A 25,322-nucleotide genomic window follows, 5' to 3' on the forward strand; every position below is an offset into this window, starting at 1 on the left:
TGTGTGTAAGCGCATTTTCCAGCGTGTTGGGGGCTCTGACATGCTGACGGCAACATGCAACACAAGCCACCGTTCGCAGCAGCAGCAACAGCAGCAACAGCAGCCACACAGACGTGCACGGCTGCAACTACAAAGGGGAAAATGGAGAAAATGGGAAAACCTCACCTACCAGCCATGAAAATCCTTCAGAGTCGCGTCGAAACATCCGCGTGACGACGTCATCGTCATCGTCATCGTCCTTGTCTTCCATTGTTGTTGCTGCCATCATTGTTGTTGCTAGTTGCTGGTTGCTAGTTGCTGCTTCTGCCTCTGCCGCTGGCAGACATTGCTGCAAAGATTTACGGAAAGTTTACAGCCTCAGACATTTGTTGTGGCTTTTATAAATTGTGTCTGTGCGTGGGTGCCAAGGTGTATTTATTTTTTGTAGATGCCTGCTTGTCTTTGTTGCATTGCAGTTGCAGCAGCAACAGCAACAGCAGCAGCAGCAACACGGAACACGTTAAGCGCATTGCCATTTGTGCCACATCATGGCAAAAACAGGAGGGGAAGGTAAACTCCTTCCATGTCTCATGGGAATCCCCGCAGCTGCCAGCAAAAGTTGTTCAATTCACCAAACAAAACAAAGCAAAGAATGTATATCGTAAAAAAAAAAAAATGGCACAATATCTATATATATATGTATAGAAAAAGGCGAAAATAAAAGAGGAGAAATTGAATACCTTTGTGCAACCGAATGGCTTAAGCGGGATTTATCGGCATGCCGAAAGGTGAATTCGATTGATGGCTCGATAAAGATGAGCGATGATTTGACCCATTATTATGGGCGAAAATATATGAAGTCCATCTTTGGGTTAACTCTGCAATTAATCAGTGCTCAAGGGAAAATTACTTACTTAAATTAAGTACTGTCAATATATTTACTTGTGTTTATTTATATTAAACTGATAGAATTAATAAAATTATCGTGAATTAATTTTATTTATTTATATTTATTTATTTCTATCTCTTTTATTATCTTATTATTTAAATTATTTACTTGGCTTTATAATTTGCAGCCTCTTTCTATAGCCATTCGGCATTCGGCAGTCGAGCCTCCATCAGCCATCAATTTTTCACATTTATCGATTACGATTACGGTTATTAATCATTCCCTTTCAGTTTTCAGTGCGATTCGATGCACCTTTGTTGACTCATTCGATGCTGAATGCCGAATCCTTCGGCTTAAGCGCTTTCAGCTTGTTAAATGCGTTGCTGGCAAATTGCATTCCCCATTTCCCTGCCATTTTCCCATTTCCCCACCCATTCCTCAATCCATTTTCCCGCCCACTTCCTGACAGGACACAGATGTTGCCGCGGCGGTGCGAGTGAGATGGATAGCCCAACTCGCGTTGTAATTAACATTAATTTCGTATAAACTTTGGCACATTGCGTATACGCCATGTGTGTGTGCATGGTCTTTTCAATTGTCTGTCACTCGCAGTAATATTATCGCACAGCCTGCGCTGAGCGTAAATTTCTTCAATTTCATTTCACTAATATATTAAAAATATTAAACTTATTATTTTTACATAATACCAGAAAAATACCAGAAATATGAATATAAAGTTTAAATTGCTTAAAATATTATTTTATTATTTTGTGTTACTCTGCCAGTTTATCTCTCAGTGCAGAGGTGATACTAGATTGTCGTAGCACACAAATTGACTGCGAGCCCAATTGTTTTACACATTGTTGTCTGGATTGTTGTTAAGACAGCAGCAACAGCAGGGAAATGGAAATGGGGAATCTTTATGCTGTGCATATGAGCTCTGTGAACCTGATGCTTAACCCCCTGCTGCCCTGAGGGGTTTTCTGTGCGTGTGCAAAGTCAAAGTTTAATTTTTCTCAATTAACCCTTCAAAATCCATGTCTTTTTTGACTCTCTGACTAATATGTCTTCCCTCTTTTCGTTTCAGGTGAGTTTTGCCACCGATGATGGGTTAATTTCCCCCCGCTGGCTGTCAAATTGTGAAAACTCAATTAAAGCAAAGGGGTAAGGGTAAGCAATGGAAATCCGTCTTAAAGATGTCAGCAAAGCCAAGGGATACAAGGGCTTTGCCTTGTTTGCTATTTGCGGTTGGCTGCACTCTCAACTGACAATTGCAGCTCAAAAGCTCGCAAAAGGAAAAGCAACAGACGATAAACGATACACGAGATAGAGGAAATGCAAGGAAAACCTGGGGAAATTTGGGGGAGAGGAAGGTGCTATTTTCCACTCCAAACTAATAAGTAAAGGCAAAGTAAACGGGAGAAAGCCATAAACAAATGGCGCATGCACGTGACTTAACTCGTTTCTTTTATTGCTCACTGGCAGGAAAAAAGTAGAAAATTCAAACATTTTAAGCTTAAATCCATTTTTATACATTTTAAATATGAACATTTTCCACAAAACTTGGTCCAAACATAGTTTGTTATACCTTGCTGAACTGGTTATTAAATCCCCAATCGATTTGCATTAAAATCTATAACTTTTAAATTTCTGCCAAATTTCGCAAAAAATCATGATAAAAAATGGAAAAATTGATCAAAAAAATTAATTTCTCAGATAGTGATAAGGATCGTTAGTTTAGGTCGTAATCTGTTCAAAACAGTCGGTCTTTTAGCTGTGGACCCTGTTTTGACCAAATAGTGATTGAAAAACCTTACAAAATTTACAAAAAAAGGTCTTAAAAATATTTTTTAATTTTCCAAGCTCCTTGTTTATTTTTGTATATTAAAAAACCTCCAACTTTTTATGGTTTTTCTACTGCCATAGACCGCACGTCCTCTGTCGATTTGGGCGGCAAATGGAAAGGGGGCGTGGTCGCAGGGAGTTCATGCTCTCTCTCTTTGCCCTCCCTTTACCCTTTTAGTTTTTCTTTCCCCTTAGTTGCATTTCACTGCTTTGCAGAGGGAACTTGAGTTTTGTTTGTATTTTGCTTTGTCTTGTATGTTGACACATTTTCCTTTCGCATTTTCATTTTGCACTATATATTTGTGTGTTTGTGAAACCGGAAGTTACAAATGCAACAAAATGTTCTCCTCAGAGTTTTTATGTCATTGTCTCACTTGCAGACTAAAAAAAAACTAGAAATAAAATTATTTTTAAATATATTATTTAATTTAAAAGCAACCTGGGAGATTTAAGTCTATAAATCATTTGAACCCCTTCTCACAAGTCAGCCCAGTATGATTTAATTTTGAGAGTCGAACACATCGAGTGACACACGAAAATTCCCAAACAAATCCGTAGTTCACAACGTTTTTCGAAAAGTATTATATCTTACACATCAAATAACTCAAAGAATGGAGAGCGACGAAGGCGTGGCCGAGCGCCCATCCACATCGGGGGCCTCATCAGTGACTAAAGAGGCCGGATGCCTGGGCTATGCCCAGTCGGAGTACTCGCTGGACACCCACGGATCCTCGCTGGACCATCGTCTTGGCCTGGAGAGCGAGAACGACGGGAATGCCACCGACGAGGAGGTAGAGATCTGCATAACCCGGCTGAACTTCCTGCCCGATCGGGCCAGACGCCTCTATATGGACTGCAAGCTCTCGCTGCCGCTGGCGGGCGGAAGTGTACCGATGCGCGGCGGGGCGGAGGCGGCCACTTCCGCTTCCGCCGTTTCCGGCGAGAGCAACAGTTCGCCGGAAGTGCGCTACGAGCGGCTGAGGAGCACGGCGGCCGAAACCCAGAAGTACTGGCGCCTCCAGAAGCTGGCCTTCGCCTGTCCCCTCGGCGCAAGCTGCTGCTGCGATGTGGTCCACAATCCGGGCAATCTCCTGAGTCACTGCCTCACCTCGCACGAGGACATCATCAGCATGGAAATGAAAGCCAAGGAGGCAAAGAGCTTCAAGATCGCTGGCAAAACGCTGCCGGAAATGCGGAGGGATCGAAGTCAATGCGTCGGTCTGCTGATCTACGAGAGTGGCCGCCAGGTGGCGCTCAACTCGCACCTGCCGCGAATCTACTCGGACTGGGAGTGCCGCCTGCCCCTGCTGCTGATGCTGTGGAAGACCTCGTGGGACTCGATGCCCGGCGGACCGCGGGTCACCCATCTGTACATTTTGTGGCTGCTCTGCCCGCAGGCTCAGCCCGCTTTGAAGGTCAGCGTGGAAACGGCGGCTGAAATGCCCGGTCTGCCGCGTCGCCAGGTGATCCACACCTGTTCCAATCCGGAGATTATCGAAAAGTGCGATCTGCTCTCCGACAGTCCGCTCTTCATGCGATTCACCCATCGCGAAATGAAGGAGTACACCGAGGACTACACGCAGGACATCGAGCTGCAGTTCACCATTCACGAGGACGAGGCTAGCAGTTTGCCGGAATTACCGAAGGAGACGGGTTCGGGTTCCGAGGATCCAGAGGAAACCACTCTGGAGATCGAAGTGATTGCCGACGTTGAGGTGCTGCAAAGTGAGGAGACGTCCAAGGAGGAGTTTTCAATGGAGAAAACCGAAGATCCCGATGAATTAACCGAACTGTCTAACTGAAAATTCTCTCGAGTTTTGCCAAATTTTTCGTCATACCTTGGATATGTTGTCAACAATCATTTTAAGCCCATTTTACACTTGAGAACTTGTATATTTTAAATTAAATCCAAAATTAATTCAGTACGCTAAAGTGGTGTTTATATTTTATTTATTTTTTTAATTAACATAATTTAAATAATTTAATTAGCTAGGTCGATAAAAATCGCTTCACTCTGCCTAATTATGGGGTGGCAACTCTAATGATAAATTCAATTAAAAAGAAAATTGCATAAACTGCAATTAATTTGGAAAGTTCTCTCTAAACAACGGTTGACTTGTCCAATTATTTAGTTACAAATTGTTTGCAAAATGCCATTAAATCAGCTCTTTGAGCGAACAAACTTCTTGTGCATTTTTTTGAAAAATACCTACTAAAAAAAGAAAGTGCAACAAACACAAACTATAATTTTGTGTAATTTTTAGTAAATTCTCTCCACCGACAGACTGACAGCTTAATTTAATTATTCTTGAACACAAATGTGTTGTGGCAAACTCGCCCACTTAACCCACTGTGTGTGTTTGTGTGTGTTTGCTTGGCCAAAAAGCTGTTCTGTTCGCTGGAAATTTTTCGCTTAAGTCGCAGAGTATGCAACATGTTTGCCAAGGGGCGTCGACTGAGAGGGGGGTTCTTGGTGTCCAGGTCGTTGGCAGCCATTAGCACAAATGTCGTCGCAAAAAGGGGGCGGGGCGTGGGCAGTGGGCAGTAACTGCATCAACAACTTTTTAACCAACTTGCCAGCCCAGACTAACAAGACCGCAGAAGTTGTGGCCAGGGGCGTAGAAAGGGGAATTGGGGGGGTGGGAAAGTAGGAAAAGGGGCGGCAAACTAACTAACTCGATGCTTTCGCCTGCCACTTGTAATGTACCGTTATTGTTGCAACAACATGGGCGGTGGTAGCAGAGGGGGCAGAGTGGGGGGGCAGGAGATTTTTGGCTGCTTTGTCCGCGAAATATTTTTTTTCGGTTGCACAAAAAAAATGTAAGCTCAACTTCAGCTGCAGAGATTTTTCGGTCAGCGTTAATGCAGCAGTGTTAACCCCTAAAAGCCCCCTCCCTTTCGCCTATATATCCTCTAAAGGACGCTGAACGCTTTATGGCCAAAGCAGCCAGACACTGAAAAAAATCACCTTGATTGTCCAGGGAACTACATAATTAGACCTACAGAAAAAAGAGTGTGTTGATAAACCCCTTAAAATTTCTTATATAAATATTAAATTTAAAGTGAAAAATGTAATAGAAACTTTATTTGGAAAATTAGAATTATTAAATATTTTTAGAGAAAGTTGAAGTAGATGGTGAAATACCTTCTGTGAACTGTATATACTGAAAGCCCCAAAGGATTGAAAACCCCCTTCTTTTAGAATATTTAGTATATATTAAAAAGCAAAAAGTATGGAAAAACTTATTTAAACTTAAACTTATTTTATTTAGCAAGCCATTATAATACAAATAATATATGTATTATTCCACTCAATTTTTTTTATATATTTTAATTAACCTACAATCTTACTCGAATTTTCCCGACAACTCCTTTTTTGGCCAGTGTAGCCCCGCGGTCAGTTCCATTGCGGTCTGCTCATCTGTGTCCGTGTCTGCCAAGTTTTCGGTGCAAAATAGTTGGGAACTTTTTGTGTATGTACCACATAACACAGGGTTCCCCGTCGGACACTTTAAATTGCACACAAATTGGCAGAAATGCTTGTTGGCCAGAGTTCCATTTTTGGCCCGTTGCCGTTGCCTTTGACAAGTTTTTTTGCCTCGGAAAGTAGCTTTTTTCCAAACAAAAAAGGAAAGAAAAACAAAAATAATAAAAAACGAACGCATTTTAATAAAACTAAGACAATAACGACTTTGTGTCTCCCTTTGTTCGTTGGCCTTCTCTACTCTCTATTTTTTTTCGATACTTGCCCGGTTTTTTATTTTTATTCCTTTTTGTCTGGCGAAGTCAAGAACTTGGAGAATTAAGTGCTGTGGCCAGCCGCAAAATAAGTGGCAATTGAACATTTGATTGCACAGTAAGTCGGAGTAAGTGAGTTCGTAACTTTCGAAACACACACTTATTATTATTCAACACTCAAATTGGAGGGCTTTAATTATAATATCTGCTTAATTTGTATATTTGTTTATCCGTTTATCTGCCAACTTAACTGGCACAACATTCGGCTATAATTGTTGTACAAATTGTAATTTGTTCGGCTGTCTTGCTGTCTTGCTGTTGCCCTTAACAATTAATCATACAATGGCATTCAATTTATGTTTATTTGTTTTCATGGCTTGTTTTGTTGTTTTTCGTTTTGAAAACAGGCCAACTAACCAATTAAATAATGTAATTTCAATTTGCTTTGACAGGAAAAGCAGGGAATGAAAATGTGTACAAAAATGTTGCCTACTTTTTGGGGCTTGCCTTTGGTGGTGATTACATAAAATGTTTAATATTTTTGTTAAAATCAATATTAGGCTAGCGATTTTCATTACTGAGTGGCTAAGTAAATAGTAGGCATAACAAATAAATCGAAAACTCTAATTTAAATACTGTGAAATTCAATTATTTAATTATTATGATATATTTATTGACATTATTTCATTGCTAGAAGTTAGGATATTTAATTATTTTCTTAATATTTCATTGCTAGAAATCTAAACTATTTTATTAAACTATTTCAATATTTTTTTTAATTGAGTTTAAAAATGTTCCTTTTATTTTACTTAACTCTTTTGTACTTTTAGTAATAGTTCGGGATATTTAATTATTTATTTAATATTTAATTATACCTATTTTAGACATCATTTTTATTGGGCCTCGTGAAAAAGCCAAAATAATGCCTTAAAATCCATCAAATATCTGATGGCAACTGGTAATTTCTGGGTCACTTGCCCGGCCACGTTTCTCTTCTATCCGCAGAGGCAGAGGCAGGAGCAGGATCAGGACAATAAACGCCAGCAGTCGCCCTTTGTCCCGGGTCCTGCGTCCTGCAGGCTGCATGAATTACGAGGTTAATTAGAAGTTTGACACGAGGCATGGGGCACTTACAATATGTACATGGAATAAATATATATGCGCACACAGGGTCCAAAAGTGGAGGCTGCTGACTGCAGGATCCTGGTTCTCTGCTCCTGTGTCCTGGAACAGGAGCAGCTGTCGTTGCAGTTCGAGTCACGTACGTGGCTCACACACACACCAACGCACACTCGCACACACGCACACCGTGTCTGCATAAATAATGCAAGAGTGTGAAAAGACACATACATGCACATGCACAACATTTGCTTAGCTTTGCAGGCAGCAGCAGTTTTCAATATCAGCCTAGCAACTGAACTGGGGAATGGGAAATGGAAAAGCCCACCGCCCACCGCCTTCCACTGCCACGCCCATTTGTTGGCCAGCTTGCACTTGTTTATCATTTATTACTGCAGTCGGAAAATCTGTTTCTGTTTCCCAGCTCCTTCTACATTTCACATTGTTTGTCTTGCCCAATGTTTTCCTAGCATTTTCCAGCTTTCCATGAGTTTTTCTAGATTTTCCCTGCTGACATTTTTGCTGGCTGCTGAAAATGTTAAATTGAATGTGGCAAAAGGTATTTTTTGCTTTTGTGCTGGCACGATAAAAATAGTAAATGTCATCAGAGGTAACGAAATTGTATTTATAAATGTTGTTTGTCCTGCAATTTGGGTCGTTTAGATCGTCGGCAGGAATTAAATTTCGGTTAAGTGTCCATGTCAAATAAACGGCATTAAATTGGGGGAAATGTGTGAGAGGAAATAACTGCAAATATCAAGTAACTGAATTGCAAAAATGTATATTAATAAATATATGGAATTAATTGGCGTTTATAGGATTTTTATTATACCCTTACTTTATAGCTGTTCAAGATTTCTGAATTTAAAATATTTATATAAATTAATTAATGTAATTAGGATAAATGTTAGGAAACTTTCGTGCTTTTCAAGGACTTTTTTGTTTTCTGAATTTTAATTTTAATTCAGGCATAATTAAATAACATAATTTGGTATATTCTAGACGCAAATGTTGATGCTTTTTCATCTTGATTAAATTTTAAATTTGCGAGCCCTAGCGAAATGTGGGTGTTCTTTAATTAAATTTAATAAATACATATATAAATGCAGGCGCACAAACTCAATTTTATAACCAAAAGTGGAGGGCACACGCAGACGGGGCTCACACACAATTATAGGTGCAATTGCATCTGCATCTGTGCATGCGAATGTAGATGTGGATGTGCCTGTGTGTGCGTGGGTGGCTGCGTAGGTGTAGGTGTATGGGTGTGCAACTCGTTTCTTGTTCGGTTGATAAAGTTCATTTACCTTTTGGCGTTTATCTAAATGCCCTCGCTCCTTCTCTTTCTGGCTGCCTCGCGCCGTCTCCCTCTTGCAGTGGCAAAAGTGTAATTGTCTATCTTATGCTTTACATTTGCACACAGATACACACGTGCAGAGAGAGAGAAAAATGCTATTAATTTGTATAAATTAAAATCGTTTTTTTATTCTATGAAACATTTTTTAAACGCAGTGTTCCTAAAATATTTGTTAAAAATATTTAATAAAATAAATATCTATTTACCCATTTATTTGATATCTTTAAATTAATAAATTATTTTTTTAGTGCACAGAATCCAGCTTTAACTTTGTTTGTTTGCATTTGTCAAGTCTGCAGACAGCCTTTATTGTTTTCTCTCAGTGTTATTCCCCCTGCGTGTGTGTATGTTCTTGAGTATGTGTGCGTGTGTGTGCTTGAGTATGTGACATTAGTTCTTCTGCAGCTGGCATTTTCGCGCAATTTGAACTTGGTTTTTATTTTTATGAGCGAAGCCAAAGCCAAAGTCACAAAATTAAGCAAAACTCCTCGGATTGCTAAAGTTTTAATTTTCGGACTTTAGTTGGAAACATTTGAATTTGAATCTTGGGTTCAACTGCTTTAAATTTCCCTTTTAACATTTAAATATTTTTTCGAAATATTATCAATTAAATGTGACAAATGAAGCAAACATTTTTGGAATACTTTTGGTGTCTCGGCTGCCATTCATTAACTTTAATTATTTTATACATGCAAAAGGGAAAATGGGAAATGGAAAAACCAATGAAATGCCAAACCTAATAAAGGCTTTCATAAATATGTGGAATATCCCTTGCAATTAACCCATTTGGAATTTAATTTCGAGTTTGTTTCGCTTTCGATTCAATTTCCCATTTGCCATTTTCAATTTGATGCAATTAGCTGAAGTTCTGTGCAGAAAGCGAGCCCAATAAATTGAATTTAATTTGCCGCTTTCCCATTTCCCCACTTTTCCATTTTATGCCGCCTCAAAGGTGTATATATATATCTGTATATATATTCGCACAAATATCGGGCATTGTGCGGTTGTTGCAGTTAACATTTATTGCCTTTTTTATACCTTCACGCTGTTAAATGAAATGTTTTATTTCCCATTTGTGCAAAATCCCCCCGCTTTTCGCCGTTTTCGGGGCCATGGAAACCAAAGCCCTCTTGGCATTCCATTTCAATTTCACTTGAAAATGCACTTCGAATCGCACACAAACACATCGAATCGCGAGCCACTCGGAAATCAGAGAAATCAGAGGAGCGCGGCCAAACGCAATTACACGGTCCCCGCTGCCATGGGTTAAGGGTGGGGGTTCGAGGGGGTTAAGGGGCAGCTGGTCCATATAAAGCATTGGCAAAACTTCATTACTAATTCCATTTCGAGCACAAATTCACCCACATATGCTCGCAAATGCCATTGCAAATTGTACGCAATTTATTTTTGAAATCTCATCTGCAGATGGGAGGAAAATCGTGGAGGATTTGTTGGTCCTGCGGTGAGCTAGAGTTCAATTTGGGGATAATCAAAGGGAAAATTGCCAACAAGTGCAGGCGGAAAATAAAGAATTGAAGTTGGAGGAATTTTAAGATTTTTATTTTCATTTAATTTATTTTATTTATTATTTTAATAAGTAGGGATTTATTTTTATTTATTTCTAGAATTTCTAGAAAATTGGTTATTATTTTATTTTTATTATTAATGATATTATGAAGACAATGAATGAATATGAAAGGACTAAGAGATTGATATTTTTATTTATTTTATTTTATTTATTATTAAAATTAATTGGTGAAATATTTTTATTTATTTCTATAATGATTTTAAAATTGATTTAAATTTTGCTTTATTAATTAATGTTTTTTTCGGTTATTGCACTAAATACCCTTAATAACTCTTCTGCTTCTCAGCATTTTCTGTTCGCTGCCCAAAGGACTTGCTCGTCCTTAAATTCAAGTGGAAAATAGAGAACGGTTCGCGAATTTATTCATCAATTTGTATTCCCATTCCGAGGTTCAATCAATTGTTGCCGGTCTCTCTATTTCTCTAGCCGACTTTTTCCCTGGCAATATCTCCTCTATCGCTTCTGCCGCTTTTCCCCTTCGGTTTTTCCCCACTTTTTCCATTGCTTTTCCTTTTGCTGCTCACGATTTGGTGCACCCAATCGACCCATAAACCCAGTTATTTACTTAGAAGCGCCTTTTAACATTTTTTTTTATTTTGCCACTGCTGCCGCTTCTTCTTCTGCTGTTGCCGCTGCTGCTGTTGCAACGATTTAATGGCAACTTGGCGTCGCTGTTGCAGTCGACGTCGCAGTCTACGGCAGTCGGCTTTTTGCATTAAATCAACGCGCGACCACCGCCAACAATAATCAACAAAACAGAGCGCACAGAGAAAACTTTGGCCGCAATAAAAGCCGGTACCACCCACCCAACTTGCCAGGATTTTCCGTATCCTACACTGTAGAAAAGACCCATAGGACAATTACGGTTTATTAGAATAGTTTAATGTTTAAGTGAAATTAATTATTTTTATGTTTTTTATTTTTTACATTTTTTATTATATTTTTTAATATATTTTATTTATAGACAATTTTTATTTATGGATTTTTATTTCGTTCAGTGTATATAGCCCACTATGCAGTGCAACCAATCTCAATTGCAATTCGAACTCCAATACGAGAATTCGTTTCAATTTGTTGGTCACCCAACATCCAACGCCGCCTCCCTTTTTTTTGTCCGGAACCAACCGCAATCGTGGGGGATTTCTGAAGGGGGTGGGGGATACGTTCGATGGGCGGTTGGGTTTTGGAAGTGCACCCACTACCATCCTGCCAAGAATTGATTCGCGCCGAGCCGCGCCGCATGCAAATAAGGTCAACGTGCGCTGGCCAAAAGCCGCCAGTCAGTCAAGGAGCGGCTGAGACGAATGCGACTGAGCGACTGAGCCAGCGGCCCATTTAGGCGCTGCACTGAGAGAAAATCCCAGTTCCCAGCTGATCGATAAATAATATCCGAAAACTAGAAACATTTTGAGAGTATATTTTATAAAAATACTGTATAATATTTAAGAACTATTGTACCAATTTTATCTTGGTATTATCCTGAATTATTCCGTTTTAAATAAGCCTTTTTTTATAATTATGATAGATAATTATAATTGATTTTATTACAATATTATGAATTATTAAACACACACTGAAAAGTTCCAATTATAGCAATTTGCGTCCTACCTATACATTATACCATACTTTTAGTCACCTTTGTGAGAGATGTCAAATATAAGGAGTTATTAGTGGCACCTCTGAACAATAGGGTATAAAATATTATTCGAATGAAGATGACAAAATTATTCATTCAAATTCAACTATAAGGAGGCAATCCTTAAGTTAAATGCAAAAGTTACAGTGCAACAGTGCCGGGAAGTATGCAACACTGCGCCAACCGCTTGACTGAATGACGGTTGATGGTTGGATGGGAAAAGGGGTGCTTTTCGGGTGGTTCCTGGTGCTTTCGGGTGGTGGAGGGGGCGGCTCGGTGTGGGCCCTTAGTGTCGGTTGCCTTGTCTGTGGCGCTTGTTTGCCACGTTGCCATTTGGCACATTTCGAATGAGCGAACGAACGAATGAGCGTGGCCCAGAACAAGATGAACCGGCGGAAGGGGAATAGGAATTTCTCTTTGGTCTTTGCCGTTGTTGTGCAATTGCAAACATTTAGCATGGCGACCTAAAACAGTTGGCACACAAACGAACACGCTACAAAAGCGGGAAAGCGAGGAGAGGTCTTTAAAATGGCGCAAAAAGAAAGTGGGGGAAAGTGTGGTGGGCTCTAAGGAAGAGGGTAGGGGGAAAAACCATAAATTCAAATCGAAATGAATAATTGAGTCAGCAGCAATGACCACCAAACTTAATGATTGTTGGAGCCAAGTACAGCTTACACAAATAATTTTGAAAATAAAGCAAACCTCCTAAAGTTTTGGCGCCCAACGAGGGGCTTTGCTTGCCAAAAAATGTAAATTAATTTCATTGGTAGTTAAAAAACTCATACAAGTAATCAAAGAGTTATTTAAATGTTTAATGAAATTCTTATAACACAGACAAGCATTTTGCATCGATATTTTCGTTTTTCCATTGAGCTCGCCATTTAATTAAAGCCATGTGCCATTTATAAATTGCATAAACACCTAGAGCCATTCACAAATTGCTGTGAATTGAATGAATAAATGAACGGGGGCCGAGGACCATCTTCATTTCCCTTCTTTTCATATAAATACATGTAGATATTTTCGCATTTATTCAGGCTCTGGCTGTGAATAACATTTACCCACCCACTGGGATGGAATTCACAAATCAACAAATTTGAGATTTAAATTCAGTTTACCCACCACACAAAATCCCCTCCCCACCCTCTCCATTCCATTTCCCATTTCCCGCTCCCCTTATCCGCAACCTGTTAATGGCTTGCATTTTCATTCATACAAATCTCATAATGGATAGTGCGAAAGAGATAGCCAGCGTGTGAGCGAGAGGGAGGGGGAGGGCGAGAGTGTGACAGGTGGATTGGCAGCGAGAGACAGAGAGGGAAAATTGCATTCTAATGAAAAGCATTTAAGACAAAATCAACAACAGAATTGGCCAAAAAATGCAAACAAATCCAGAGTGGCAGCAGGTGGGAAAGTTCGGTGGATTTTAGGCTGCGATGAGTTGTTTTTTGGTGGCTTATTTGAGGGATTTTCTAAGTGCACTGTTTTAGTTTTGCTGTCCCAATCAATGAACTCGTTCCCTCTGGTCCACTCCATACCCTCTTTGCTCGTGATCCCATCCTAAATACCAATTCAGTTAATATTTTGGTATTTTTTCTTAAATTATGTACTCTTTTCGATTGCTATCGATGTATAATTTATTATACAAAACAGAAATAAAACAGTTTTTTGTCTAATTATAGTGTTCCTTCCTAAAAATTCAGTTTTTTGGCCGAAATTTTGTCGGATAGTGCACTGATATTATTTATTACGTTGTTAGCTGTTCAAAACAGTACTCTTCTTTGATTTGGGACCATTTTTGACCAAGTTACAGCAAAAAATCGATTTAAAAAAATTTCAAATTTGTACCAAAAATAAAAATCATGATTTTGTACCCAAATAAAAAGTATTTTGTTCATAAAAATGGAAATAATGATCCAAATATGGAATGCAATATCTCGTTGCACTCGTGATAAAATCCCCAATCGATTTGCATTTTCACCTGGAAATTTTTAATTTTTGCAATTTTTTGCCATTTTTGACCCCTTATAAAAATGCGAAATTTGGTCAAAAATTAAATTTCCCCGAAAGTGATGGGAATCGTTAGTTAAGATTGTTAGCTGCTCAATACAGTATTCCCTTTAGCTGTAGACCTTAGTTTAACGAAATTATGGTTGAAAACCCTAAACAAAATCGTAATTTTGTGCAAAATACCATTCTCTAGAAGTTCTTTATAGCAACAATAATTCTGGGCATTTTAAAGTTCGATTTGAAAAATCTTGACTCAAAATTGCACAGGGTATTCCGAATGGTTGACTCACGGAAAACGAACTTTATTTTCAATTCGTTGCCACAGTACGTGAAATGGATCAAAATGCGCTCTATTTGGCAACAACAATGGGCGCGGGCAGGAATCTGTTGAGAGGGGGGCTGGGAAAATGGAAAAGTGGAAAAGTGGGGGCTTGTTAAGCCCTGTAAGTGGAACACCAAAAGCATGGGAAAGCAGAGCGGCAGGGAGAACTCTCGCTTCGTTTCAATCAATTAAGCGCCAATAATTAATTCAATTGATTTCATTTCAACCGGGATGCCCCACCCCCTCGGTTTTCCATCTCCCTTGGAGTGCCATAATGTCGCTGAGGGTGGAAATGGAAAAATCGACGGGGGTGGGAAAGGGGAAGCTGCCAAATGTCTAAGGCCATTTGAATCTCAAGCGCCATTAATTCATTTTAAAATTTATGGCTTACAAATTTGCGTCGTTTCGAGCATTCGAGATTTTGTAATTCTGCGATGTTAAAAGCTAAATATAAATATGAATACATGCCGAAAGTTTCAACACTAGTTTTGCAAAAATCCTTTTTTCCCAAGTCCGAATTATAGGCATTTATAATGCCAGCACTGGTCCACCCTAAAAATGTATATAAATTATTGCCGATTTATATTTTTGGGTCTCTGCGGTAATTTAATGGCTTCGACAGCTGCTTTGGGATTTTAATTTTAATGGCATGGATTTTGGGGGGACCGAGAGCAACTGAATTCATGAAATTTTCTCCATGAAAATCCCAGCCTGCCCACATTTATTCCACACACATTTGAATCTGGCTCAACATCATCTACATACTTGTCAGCATTTAATATGAAATAATTTCTTTTTGTTTGCCCTTCTTTTTTGAAGACTTTTCGGCCAACAACTTCATAAATTCTCTACTCTTGTCGTTGCAGGTAAATTCCCACAGCCGAGACTCGAGGCTCGAGACTTTTGTTGAATGTAAGCCAAAAATCCATTTACATAATAAGATAGCAGGGAAATTCGGGCAAAACAAGGCAGAAAGACAAATATGGGCAGTGAACTCGACTCAGTTCGACTAATGCCGCATAAGTCATGCATATGTGACTCACTCTCGGAGTTTTGGCAAGAAAATTAACAAAACATAAATCGTGCCAAGGCACTTTACATGATAGAGAAAGACACACAAGTGCTCCTATATATATAAAATACATATAAATAAAAGTAGAGGAAAGGAATGAGTAATACTTTCCTTGGCCATTTCTTCAATTCCCTTTCAATGCTTTATTTTTTCCCCGAAAATTTCCATATTCGATATGCTTGGAAATCGAGTTAATAATTAATTCGACTTTTTAGAGATTTTAAAATTTAAAAATTCATACACATCTAGTGAAACATTAAATTGCTTGTCTGTGTTTTAAGAATTTAATTAAGCATTCAAAAACTTTGGATTACTTGTATAGGCGCCAAAACTTTAAGACGTTTAAAAATCTAGTGAAACAATAATTTGAAGCCTTACTTTAATTTGTTAATTTCCTAGGAGCCGTATGTATTCTTAAGCTCAAAAGTTTCCGAAATAACCCAGTTTTTGGGAAGATATATGTATGTATAGGCCCTTCGTTTTCATCATTTATTCGAACATTCTTCAGGCTGCAAACGAAACTTTGACTCTCAGACGCAGCCATTACTCTTTCGAGTAACCACCTCCCCCCTCCGAACCGACGCCCCTGCCCACCGCGCACACTTGAGCCCCTCGCCGCTGGGGGGCGCCACTTTAAAAAGGCAAAACGAAGGAAGAGAAAAAAATTCACACTATAAAATCATAAATTACGCCATTTAAGTGGGTCAAATGGAGGCATTTGTGCGGAAGACACCCCGCTAAGGGGTTTCGTCCAGGGGCAGGGGGTTCAAGGGGGGTTCGGGGGTTTGGCAGGACTAAGAGGATACAACGACTGCGGCGTTTTCCATGTTACTGGGTCACTGCAGGCACACACAAATTGTGGTGAAGGGGGTTCAGTGTAGTGGAGGGGGGTGAAAAGCCCCCTCTCGATATAAATGAGCAATGTTAGGCCTGCCGAATACCACAACCCCCCTCCGGACGCCACTGGGTTGTTGTTAAGTAAAAGAAGCCGCAATAAAACAAACGAAAAATGGAAAGCGAACGGAAAAGCGGCAAATGGGAAATGGAAAACCGAACGCGGACGACGTCATCGTTCGCCATTGTTGATGTTGTTCTTGTTGTTGCTGCTGCTGCGCCGCAGTGGCAATTATTGCAAAACAAGAAGAGCCCCCCTCCCCCATCGCCAGCGCCCCTGCGCTGCATCGACCTTGTCAGCATTTTTCGTCTTCTGCTGCAGTCACGTTGACAATTTTTCCAATTGCAGTTTTCCACAGCGAGCAGCAAAAACTTCGCCTTCAGCAGTAATCAGTTAACGAAGGGGGTTTTTAGGTTCAGGAAAAATGAAAAAAGGAGGGAAATGGCAACTGACGACCAAGAGGCCTAATCAATAATGTTGGCTCTGCTCTTTATTAGTTCTTTTTTTATATCCAATGCCCTCTAAAAATAAGGGAATGTTAAGGTAAAGTAGGGATTTTTATATATTTTTTTAAAATAATTTTTGATACATAAAAAGCTGGCCATTTCACCTCATGAGCAACAAATTTTTAGAGGCTATACAATATTTGTATTTATTTACTTGATTATTTTTAAATTCTAAAACTCAAATTCTGTTTTAAAAAAATGTTTAATAATTTTATAATTTGTTTAAATAATATTTTAAAAGGCATTCAATATCCTACATTATAGGAAAGCCTTTAAATACACATAAAATCCAAGTTTACTCCTCATATGAAATAGGTAAAAAACAAACATTTGTCAAGTGAATCTAGAAAGAAGGTCGAAGGGTATTTTGAAGCTTCTTCCCTTCACATTTGTTTTTGGCCCGCCGCAGTTGGAATTTCATTAGCCCAAGTTGAACGAAGCAAAAAAGTTGGGGCCCGAAAGGGAAACAGAGGCCTCACTTGATTCGCTTTCATGTTCAGGGGCTGTCCTACCCCCTGGATTCCCAGCCCCCTTCGAACCCCCTTTTTCATGTGTCATGTCACGACTGACTGAAGGGAGTTGCGAGTGTCGAGGGTTATGGCTCATATGTCGCTGGCTTTACATTATTTTCCCAGCGATACCCCCCTCCGTCGCGCCCTTGACCCCAATTGATGGTAATTTCAGCTCACTTTTTTGTCCCTAGCTCTTTTCTTTATCCCATTTCTTTTTTTGCTGCCTGATGAGCGAGTTTTCCCTCCGGTGGAAAAGTGACAGGAGAGCTGAGATATTTGCATGCCACACGGTTTTCGGCTGGGATGTGGGGAAATTCGGAAGGAAATTCTCAGAAGAATGTTTGGGAAAACAAGGTCTATCGATCTTAGTTAAATTCATTTTTCTTTCTCTTAGTAGTTAAAAAAAAGACAAGTTGAAAAAAATTCTTTTAAATATTTTTAATAATAGATTTAACTTACCTCATTTTATTTAACAATATAATTTAATTTAAAAATAATCATTTTATTATATCTAATAATATATTAATTTACTTAAGGGGTTATATACCTTTTTTGAGCGAAAAAATTAAGGGAACTTTGGATTTTTTTTTTGGTGTGTAGCAATTATTTTATGACAGTGAAGTTATTATTTATTGATAGTACATGTTTTTATCGAAACAACAAGCCTTTGTTCTTGAAAAAATATGAATAATTTACGAAGTTATGGCAATTCTTTCGGAACCCTTTTTTTTTATAGTGGCTTGCGGTGACCACGATGGAAGTCCAGCAGGTCAACTGATATCAAAAAACCAAAAATTTTTAGTTAGTATAGTGTTATATCCAGTTCGTGAACGATTACTTTTAAGAATATTTCCTTTTTTCTGCATACAGTAACAATTTTTCCAAAAAGTTGATTTTTCAAGTTCTAAAAATTTTATTAAAAAATTCTGATCTGCGAAATTAAAATTGGCGCATAAAAATTGAATCGTTCACGAACTCGGCACAATCATTACGAATAATTTAAAAAAAAATTGGAGAAGATCGATCAAATAGTTCTTGCGCAATCGTGGTCACAGCGAAGGCACTTTTGGAAAAACACGACTTTGAGATAATCGCATTCAAAGTTTTACGTTGACGTTGCAACTATTGAAGTCGAGCGCGTCAAAACGCTGTTTTTCTATCGAACTATTATTCGGATCTGTATGAAAATTTGGGAAGATGTTCTCTAGGGGATATACTTTAAGATTCAGCAAAAAAAAAAATTTCGTTTTTTTGAAAAAAAAAAAGGTATATAACCCCTTAACTTTACCTTATCTATTTCACAATCTTAATTCATTTAACTTGTGTTATTTATAAACCCTGTCAAATTTGTGCCAAAAATCAAAATCCTGATTTTCCAACCAAAAAATGTAGTATTTTGGTCATAAAAATGGAAATATTGATCCAAATTTGGAATGTCATACCTCGTTAAACTCGCAATAAAATCTTCAATCAATTTGCATTTCAACATGGAAATTTTATATTTTTTTCATTTTTTGAAAAAAATCTGATGTAACCCCTTATAAAAAATTTAAAAAATTTGGTCAAATATTTATTTGTTTAAATCAGACGGAAAGTTAACTGATGTTAATTATTAGGTTGCTAGCTGCTCAAAACAGTACGCCTTTTTGATTTATTATCATTTTTGCCCAAGTTTCAGCAAAAAATCGGTTAAATTAGCCACTTCTGAATTATACAGGAATTTATTAAGCTTTCCATTCAGTGCTTTCCATTTTGAAGCGTTTAATGCGGCTTAAATTTCGCATCGAGTTATCGGCCATCTTTGTCTAACTATGCAAATGATATATACGTATATATCCGTGTGTGTGTGCTGGTGTGTGGCCATATACCACTGATATCTGGCTCACTAATCTTAGATACAAACAATATATTCAAAAAGCGACCTAGATCCTTGCTTAACGTTCGAACAACAGCAACAAAACCAACAAGGATGGCGATAATAATAACAATGCTAGAAGTGAAAGAGAGGGAACTAGTTGATGTAGTAGTGGTGGCTAGAGGGAGAGGCAAGTAGGCGCTGCGAAAGAGAAGGCAGAGTATTTCACAAATTACACTCGAAATGAAATGTGGCCCACAATTGTTTGCCTCACTCTTTCCATTTCCATTTTTTGTTTTCCGGAAAAGCGGGCAAAGAAAGTGGGCAAATGTCAGTGCAAAGTGCAAGGGGAATAAGTGGGCAGCGCTGCTGGGCGTGGCACACAAATGAAAGGTCCCAAAAAACCAAAAATAATTGGGGTTTCAGATATTGCAGTACGCGAAAAAGGAATGGAATCCTTTGAGAACTTGAAGTAACTTTTAGTTAAACATCAGGCCAAATATTAAAAAATTAAAAAAATACTAATTGTTTGCTTTCCGAAATTTTTTACATTTTTTGTGATACTTTTTAAATTATTTCTATCGATAAGAAAATTAAAATAAATTTATATGAATATTATTTGTCCATAAGAAAATCTATTTAATTTGATTATTTTTATAGTCTGTTCAAAGCTATCAGAACCTCAAAATGTATTTTATCACGAGTTAAGATTTCCCCTAAGTTTTGACCCATATCTACTTGACTTACTCTGCGTATTTAACCAACTTATCTCGGCTTTAATCATCCCCATTCGGTGGCCCGAAAATAAACTTGGCTCTGGCACTCCATTCGCATAATTCCGGCACTCGAAACCGCGAGTGAGAACATTAAATTAATTTAAGTGGCTCACTTGCTGGCATCCCAGCAATTGTCAGTGCATTAATGCCAAGTACATCAGGCGAATAGTGCCCTCCATCCAAAGATGGCGAAAGGCGAACGGCAAACGGGAAACGGAAACGGGCGAGAATCCATTTCCATGTGTTTGGCTCTCTTTTCGGGGTTTCGGGGATTGCAAAGAGGGAGAAAAGAAAACAGAAGCATAAAATCAAATTACAAACTAATATTACTCACAGTGCGTTTACTTTTCCGTATCGTTAGTTTTCACTGTCAATTGACAAAAGAACAAAAATGAAATGGTATGTTTTTCCCTCTTTTTTTTTGGGAGTTATGGAGGTTGGTTGGAAACTGCAGCAGTGGCGGAAATATAAAGCAAGACAAAGGAAAGGCCAAAAGGGGGGAGGGGCAAACAAAAATACACAAAGGAAGAAACAAACATGAAACAGCAAGAAAGCCAGTTATGCATGTGTTGTGTGGGGCAGGGGGTTTTTCCGGGCTTTTCCGGGGTTTTCCAACGGGGGTGCGGCCTCAAACAATGCCAGAAATAATGTAACGAAAATTGTGTCGACGTCATCGATACGCAAAAATGACGTGGAAGCCCTCAAACAACCACAAATAGTGGGTGATGTTCTTCGATAAGAAGATACAATACAAAAATACAGGGTGCCATATGGTTCATACATTTACGACTTAAAAGCTGTTTTCTATCGCCAATAAAATTTATTTTTAACTTTTTCTTTCTCTACTTTATTTAAGATTAAGAATTTGTATAGGTTTTAATTGAGAAATTAAATAAATGATACATTCATTAATTTGTAAACTATTATTTTTAACTTTTACTTATTCTATATTATGTTTGATTAAAAAATTACTATCGACTTTAATGGAAGAAAATATGTCACAAAAAATACTTAAAGAAAAAATCTAGCCATTAAAGAAGATTCTTCTGTAGAAAAGCATACAGGGTATTCGCTTGATTGGCCTTCTTCGATCTTTATTCCCTGTTTGGTTTGCTTGTTGGTTTGTTGGTTGTTCTTCCTTCCCTCTCCCCCCACTCACACCCTTACACTCACACGCACACACACATATATTTATGGGCATGTGTACGTATACATTATGGAATCGGGGCCAGCAGGCATCAAAAAATCACGTATACGTCAGCGCGGCCAGCGGCGTCGTTGGAGCTTATCTGGTTTTCTGTTCTGTTCTGTTTTGTTGTTGCCGCTGCTGCTCCCATAATCGCACAGGCCATAAAAAACGCATTGTTTATGCGACGTAATTGGACACCATCGAATCGGCAAAACCGCCCACCGCCCACCATCCACCGCCCACTGGCATTTGGTCATCATCGGATCTTCGGTGCGACCATTTTCAATGCCATTAAAAGCGGCCATTGGGCGCGTGTCGGCACAAAGGGGGTGGTGCCACGCCCCTTCCCCAGAGACAGCCCCTTGTTCGTTCGCTAATCCTTTGCGTACTTTATGCTGTTCACTTGGCTTGGCAGAGCTCCCAAAAACCCACAAGAAAAATGAAACATCCCCAGGAGTCCGGCGATTTGCAGCCCCGATTTCTAGCCATTTCTGACCTGAACAACAATAACGAACCACGCGGGTGGGGAATTAAACTTTTCACGACACAAACAACAAAAAACAGAAAGAAAGAGTGGGAAATCTAATGTAAAGAATGCCAAAGTGGGGCGATTGCAAAACAGAGCGTTTCTATTTAGGCCAAAAGTATAAAATGATAAAGCTGAATAAAAGCCATCGGTGGGATAATTTATACTTAATACTAAATATAAAAAAAACATATTATACATTTTAATACATTAGAAATACCCTGATTAGCATTTTGTAATTAATAAATAAATATTTTAATTAATTTTTTTTAATTACTAACAAATCTGTTATAAAAGTTATAACTTATAAGGAATATTGTTTACACTTAATATTAATTATTTGGTTTTTGTGGTCTTTAAAAATACAGGCATTAAAATTAAAAACCGAAGAAAAGCTATACATATTTCAAAAAAAAATGCAAAATAAAAAAGATTTATAAAATGTCGGAGAATAGGTGAAACTTGCATAAATTCAGGTGGCCTGGCACAGCTGAAACGCACTGTAGCCGGCGAGTGTGGCCGAAAAAGATCCTTCTGCAATTTCGGTTTCAGTTTCGGCTTATGTAAATGGCTTATGGAGAGCGAAAGAGAGGGCTCCTGTTGGCCGGAAAGCTGGAAAGAGATGGACAACTTGGCAAACAAGTTTTGAAGCGATTTTCGCTTTAGTTTATGTTGGCACATAATTTCTTCTTCCTCTCGCTTTTCCTCCTCCGTTTTTTTTCTTCTTTATTTTTTCTCCTTTTTTTTGCATAATTTTTCGTTTTTGGCAAATATTTTGCCAGGCAGCCAAACTTTCTGGCCACACACACACACTCACGCACCGAACTCGTCGAAAATTTCAAATTAAAATTCTGCAAAGTTTGCCATGTTCTCTTGCATGAGTGTGTGTGTGTTAGTGCTGGTGTGTTTGTGTTTGGGCAAACACTGCGCATAATTTTGCTCAAATCTTTGACAAATATTTTCACATGCTAATTTCACGTGAGCGAGAGAACGGCCCAAATACCAAAAAGGCACACGAAACTTTGTTAGCCCCGCCCCCTGTCCACCCCCTCGAAGGTCCTTGAGACCACGCCTACCGCCCACCGCCCACCGAATGGACCAAAGGATTTATTGTTGCATAATCAAATTCCTGGGGATAAAACAAGCCAAGAAAATTGTCAGCGTTCCTCAACTTTTAACGCTCTCTCTCCTTCACTCCCCCTCTCTCTTTCTCTCTTTTGAATTTTTGGTTGGGGGGCGAAAAAGCGGGTGAACTATTCACAAAGTTGGCAGGAAAATAGCTGAGATACTTTAGTTGCGTTTTCCGTCTTGGAATTAAGTGCTAAGCAAATGAAAATGTTTGAAGGCATTTAGCCGCAAGTACAGTGAACACTGGCCCAGGGATATTTTCGGGATATTTTAGATGATCTCTTTAAGAACTATGACTCTTCTTTTGAAGACCAAAAAATTCTCATTTCCCGTTGCGCGGCTTTAATTACAGCTGGGTTTTCCGAGCTTTCCGAATTCGCTGGGGATGGTGTATGGGGGAAAATAAGTGGCAAGAAGAAGCATGCCATAGACCACCTAAATTCCGCTTTTCCCCTTCGCACGTAGTTAAAAAACTTTTCGTTTGCAATTTTTCTTGAGCTGGCAGAGCCATTATTTCTGGCATTTGCCCTCTGAGTCCCGAAACCCGACTACCGAACCCTTAACCCCCTGAAGCCCCCGCCCGCTGAAGTCGCATGTGCAACGTGCAGCGTTTCAATTCCCCGAGTCGAGGGTAAATTTAAATGCGGCTTCGTTTGCTTTTTTTCGCTTTCTGCACTATTTTCGGGGGTTAATGTGGAAACTTGTGCAGAAAAAAAAACATCTGTCAGGGTTAAAACCATGTCTGTGCCTGGGAGAGGGTTAAAGTGGGCGAAAAAAAGTATAAAGTAAGCTGGAAGCCCCCAGAGAAAGCTGACAAATCTAAAGGAATTGCCCCCGAAAACTTTTGGATTTGTGTCAGCAAATCGCTACCTCTCTAGCCATCTCTTTCTGACCCACAGCAGCCATCTCTTTCTCACCCACTCGCATGTGAGTTTAATTTTTGCTTTCAAAAACAAGACTGGTCGCAGAACGCATCAATCAACGGACAGAGATTGATGTGTGTCCACAGGCGGGTTAACAACCCCCCACCGCCCATTTAATTAGTCAGAAAGAGAAGGGGAGCGAGAGAGAGGGAGAGAAAGAGAGGGGGCGAAAAGGCAAATCAAATCCTTGGCCAAAAGAGCAGAATCATTCTCGATTTCCAGGCAATTCTATTACCAATAATTGAAACTTAAGCATGCCATTAGCTTTTGCTTTAGTTGGCTCCCAGGACATATAATTCCTACCCCACCCCCCTTACACACACACGCACACACACAGGGAGATATAGTAATGGGATCAGGATAGCGAGGGAAAGTTAAAGCCCAGACAAACATTAGCATGTATTTTTATCATTTATATGCATGGCAGGCACATGAAAGTCATCTTTATTTTATATACCCAACTTGCTGGAAAGTTATGCGGAGCAAACGGAAAATTGAGCATCGGTATTAGCAGCCAGGATACCCTTCATGAAAATATTTAGACAATTTGGAGAAAGGATTAAAAAAGGGAGAAAGGATTAAAAAAGGGAAATAATTGGAAAATAAAGAACATTCTCTAAGATTAAGATAAAAGTCTAAAAATAAAAATAAGAAAATAATTAGCAAATAAAGAATATTATAATCTCTAAGATTAAGATGTTCTTTACAGAAGTTTTGTTTAGTTAAAAGTCTTTATTTAAATATTGAATAATTATAATATTTCACTTGGCCAATTCACACTTGATCTTTTACAAAGTAAGGGTATCCGAACTGCACTTTATTAGGTGAGAAGGAACTGGGGGTCCTGGAGTCCTCGAGTCCCGGAGTCCTCGAGTCCTCAAGTCCTGGACTCCACTGAGTTACGACCGCTGCGACAATAAACCGACGCTCGACGCCGTGACGTAATAGATTTTACGCGCCCATAAACATTCATAAAACATTCTTGACCGTAACTCACATAATCGTGTAATCTGGCTGCCTGCGCTCTCGGTTTTGTGTTTCATTAAATAATTCATTTAATTTGATTTCGGTTTTGGCGCTCCTCTCGTTATTTTTATTTTTTTTATTCGCGCCAGCAAATCGATTAGGAATTCACATCCATATATGCGATATATATATATATGTGTAGGAAGAGTCCAGTGGCTTTTATGTGCGCCCCTATCAAAATTTATTTGGCAGCGAATCCAATGGAAATTCACTCTGGATGAGCAACACTCTGGATTACCCCACCTACGGAAAATGCCATGGAAACCGTACACTCAGAAATAAATAAAGAAAAGCTCACAGTTTTGAAAGATACCCCGGGGGCTAAAATAGCACAATGTCCTAAAACATATACTACAAATAGTTGATTTATCTTAAAAATAGCGATACTATCGATATTTTCTAATTTTTAATATTATTGACAGTATCGATAG

The 25,322-nt window shown here is 38.9% G+C and overlaps 2 protein-coding genes across 3 annotated transcripts in view; both read left to right on the forward strand.

Moving 5' to 3' along the window:
* Positions 1–25,322, forward strand: part of shakB (shaking B) — a 158,940-nt gene that overhangs the window by 51,786 nt on the left and 81,832 nt on the right. The window lies entirely within an intron of this gene.
* On the forward strand, positions 3,198–4,645 carry LOC108062290 (uncharacterized). Its single transcript, XM_017148889.3, has one exon. The coding sequence runs from the start codon at positions 3,325–3,327 to the stop codon at positions 4,513–4,515; it is 1,191 nt and encodes a 396-aa protein (XP_017004378.2). The 5' UTR covers positions 3,198–3,324; the 3' UTR covers positions 4,516–4,645.

The sequence above is a fragment of the Drosophila takahashii genome, chromosome X (assembly GCF_030179915.1).
Source record: "Drosophila takahashii strain IR98-3 E-12201 chromosome X, DtakHiC1v2, whole genome shotgun sequence".
In the NCBI taxonomy this organism is placed as follows: domain Eukaryota; kingdom Metazoa; phylum Arthropoda; class Insecta; order Diptera; family Drosophilidae; genus Drosophila; species Drosophila takahashii.

Coding starts and splice junctions, on each gene's coding strand:
- LOC108062290 (XM_017148889.3), top strand. CDS start 3,325: ATGGAGAGCGACGAAGGCGTGGCCGAGCGCCCATCCACATCGGGGGCC.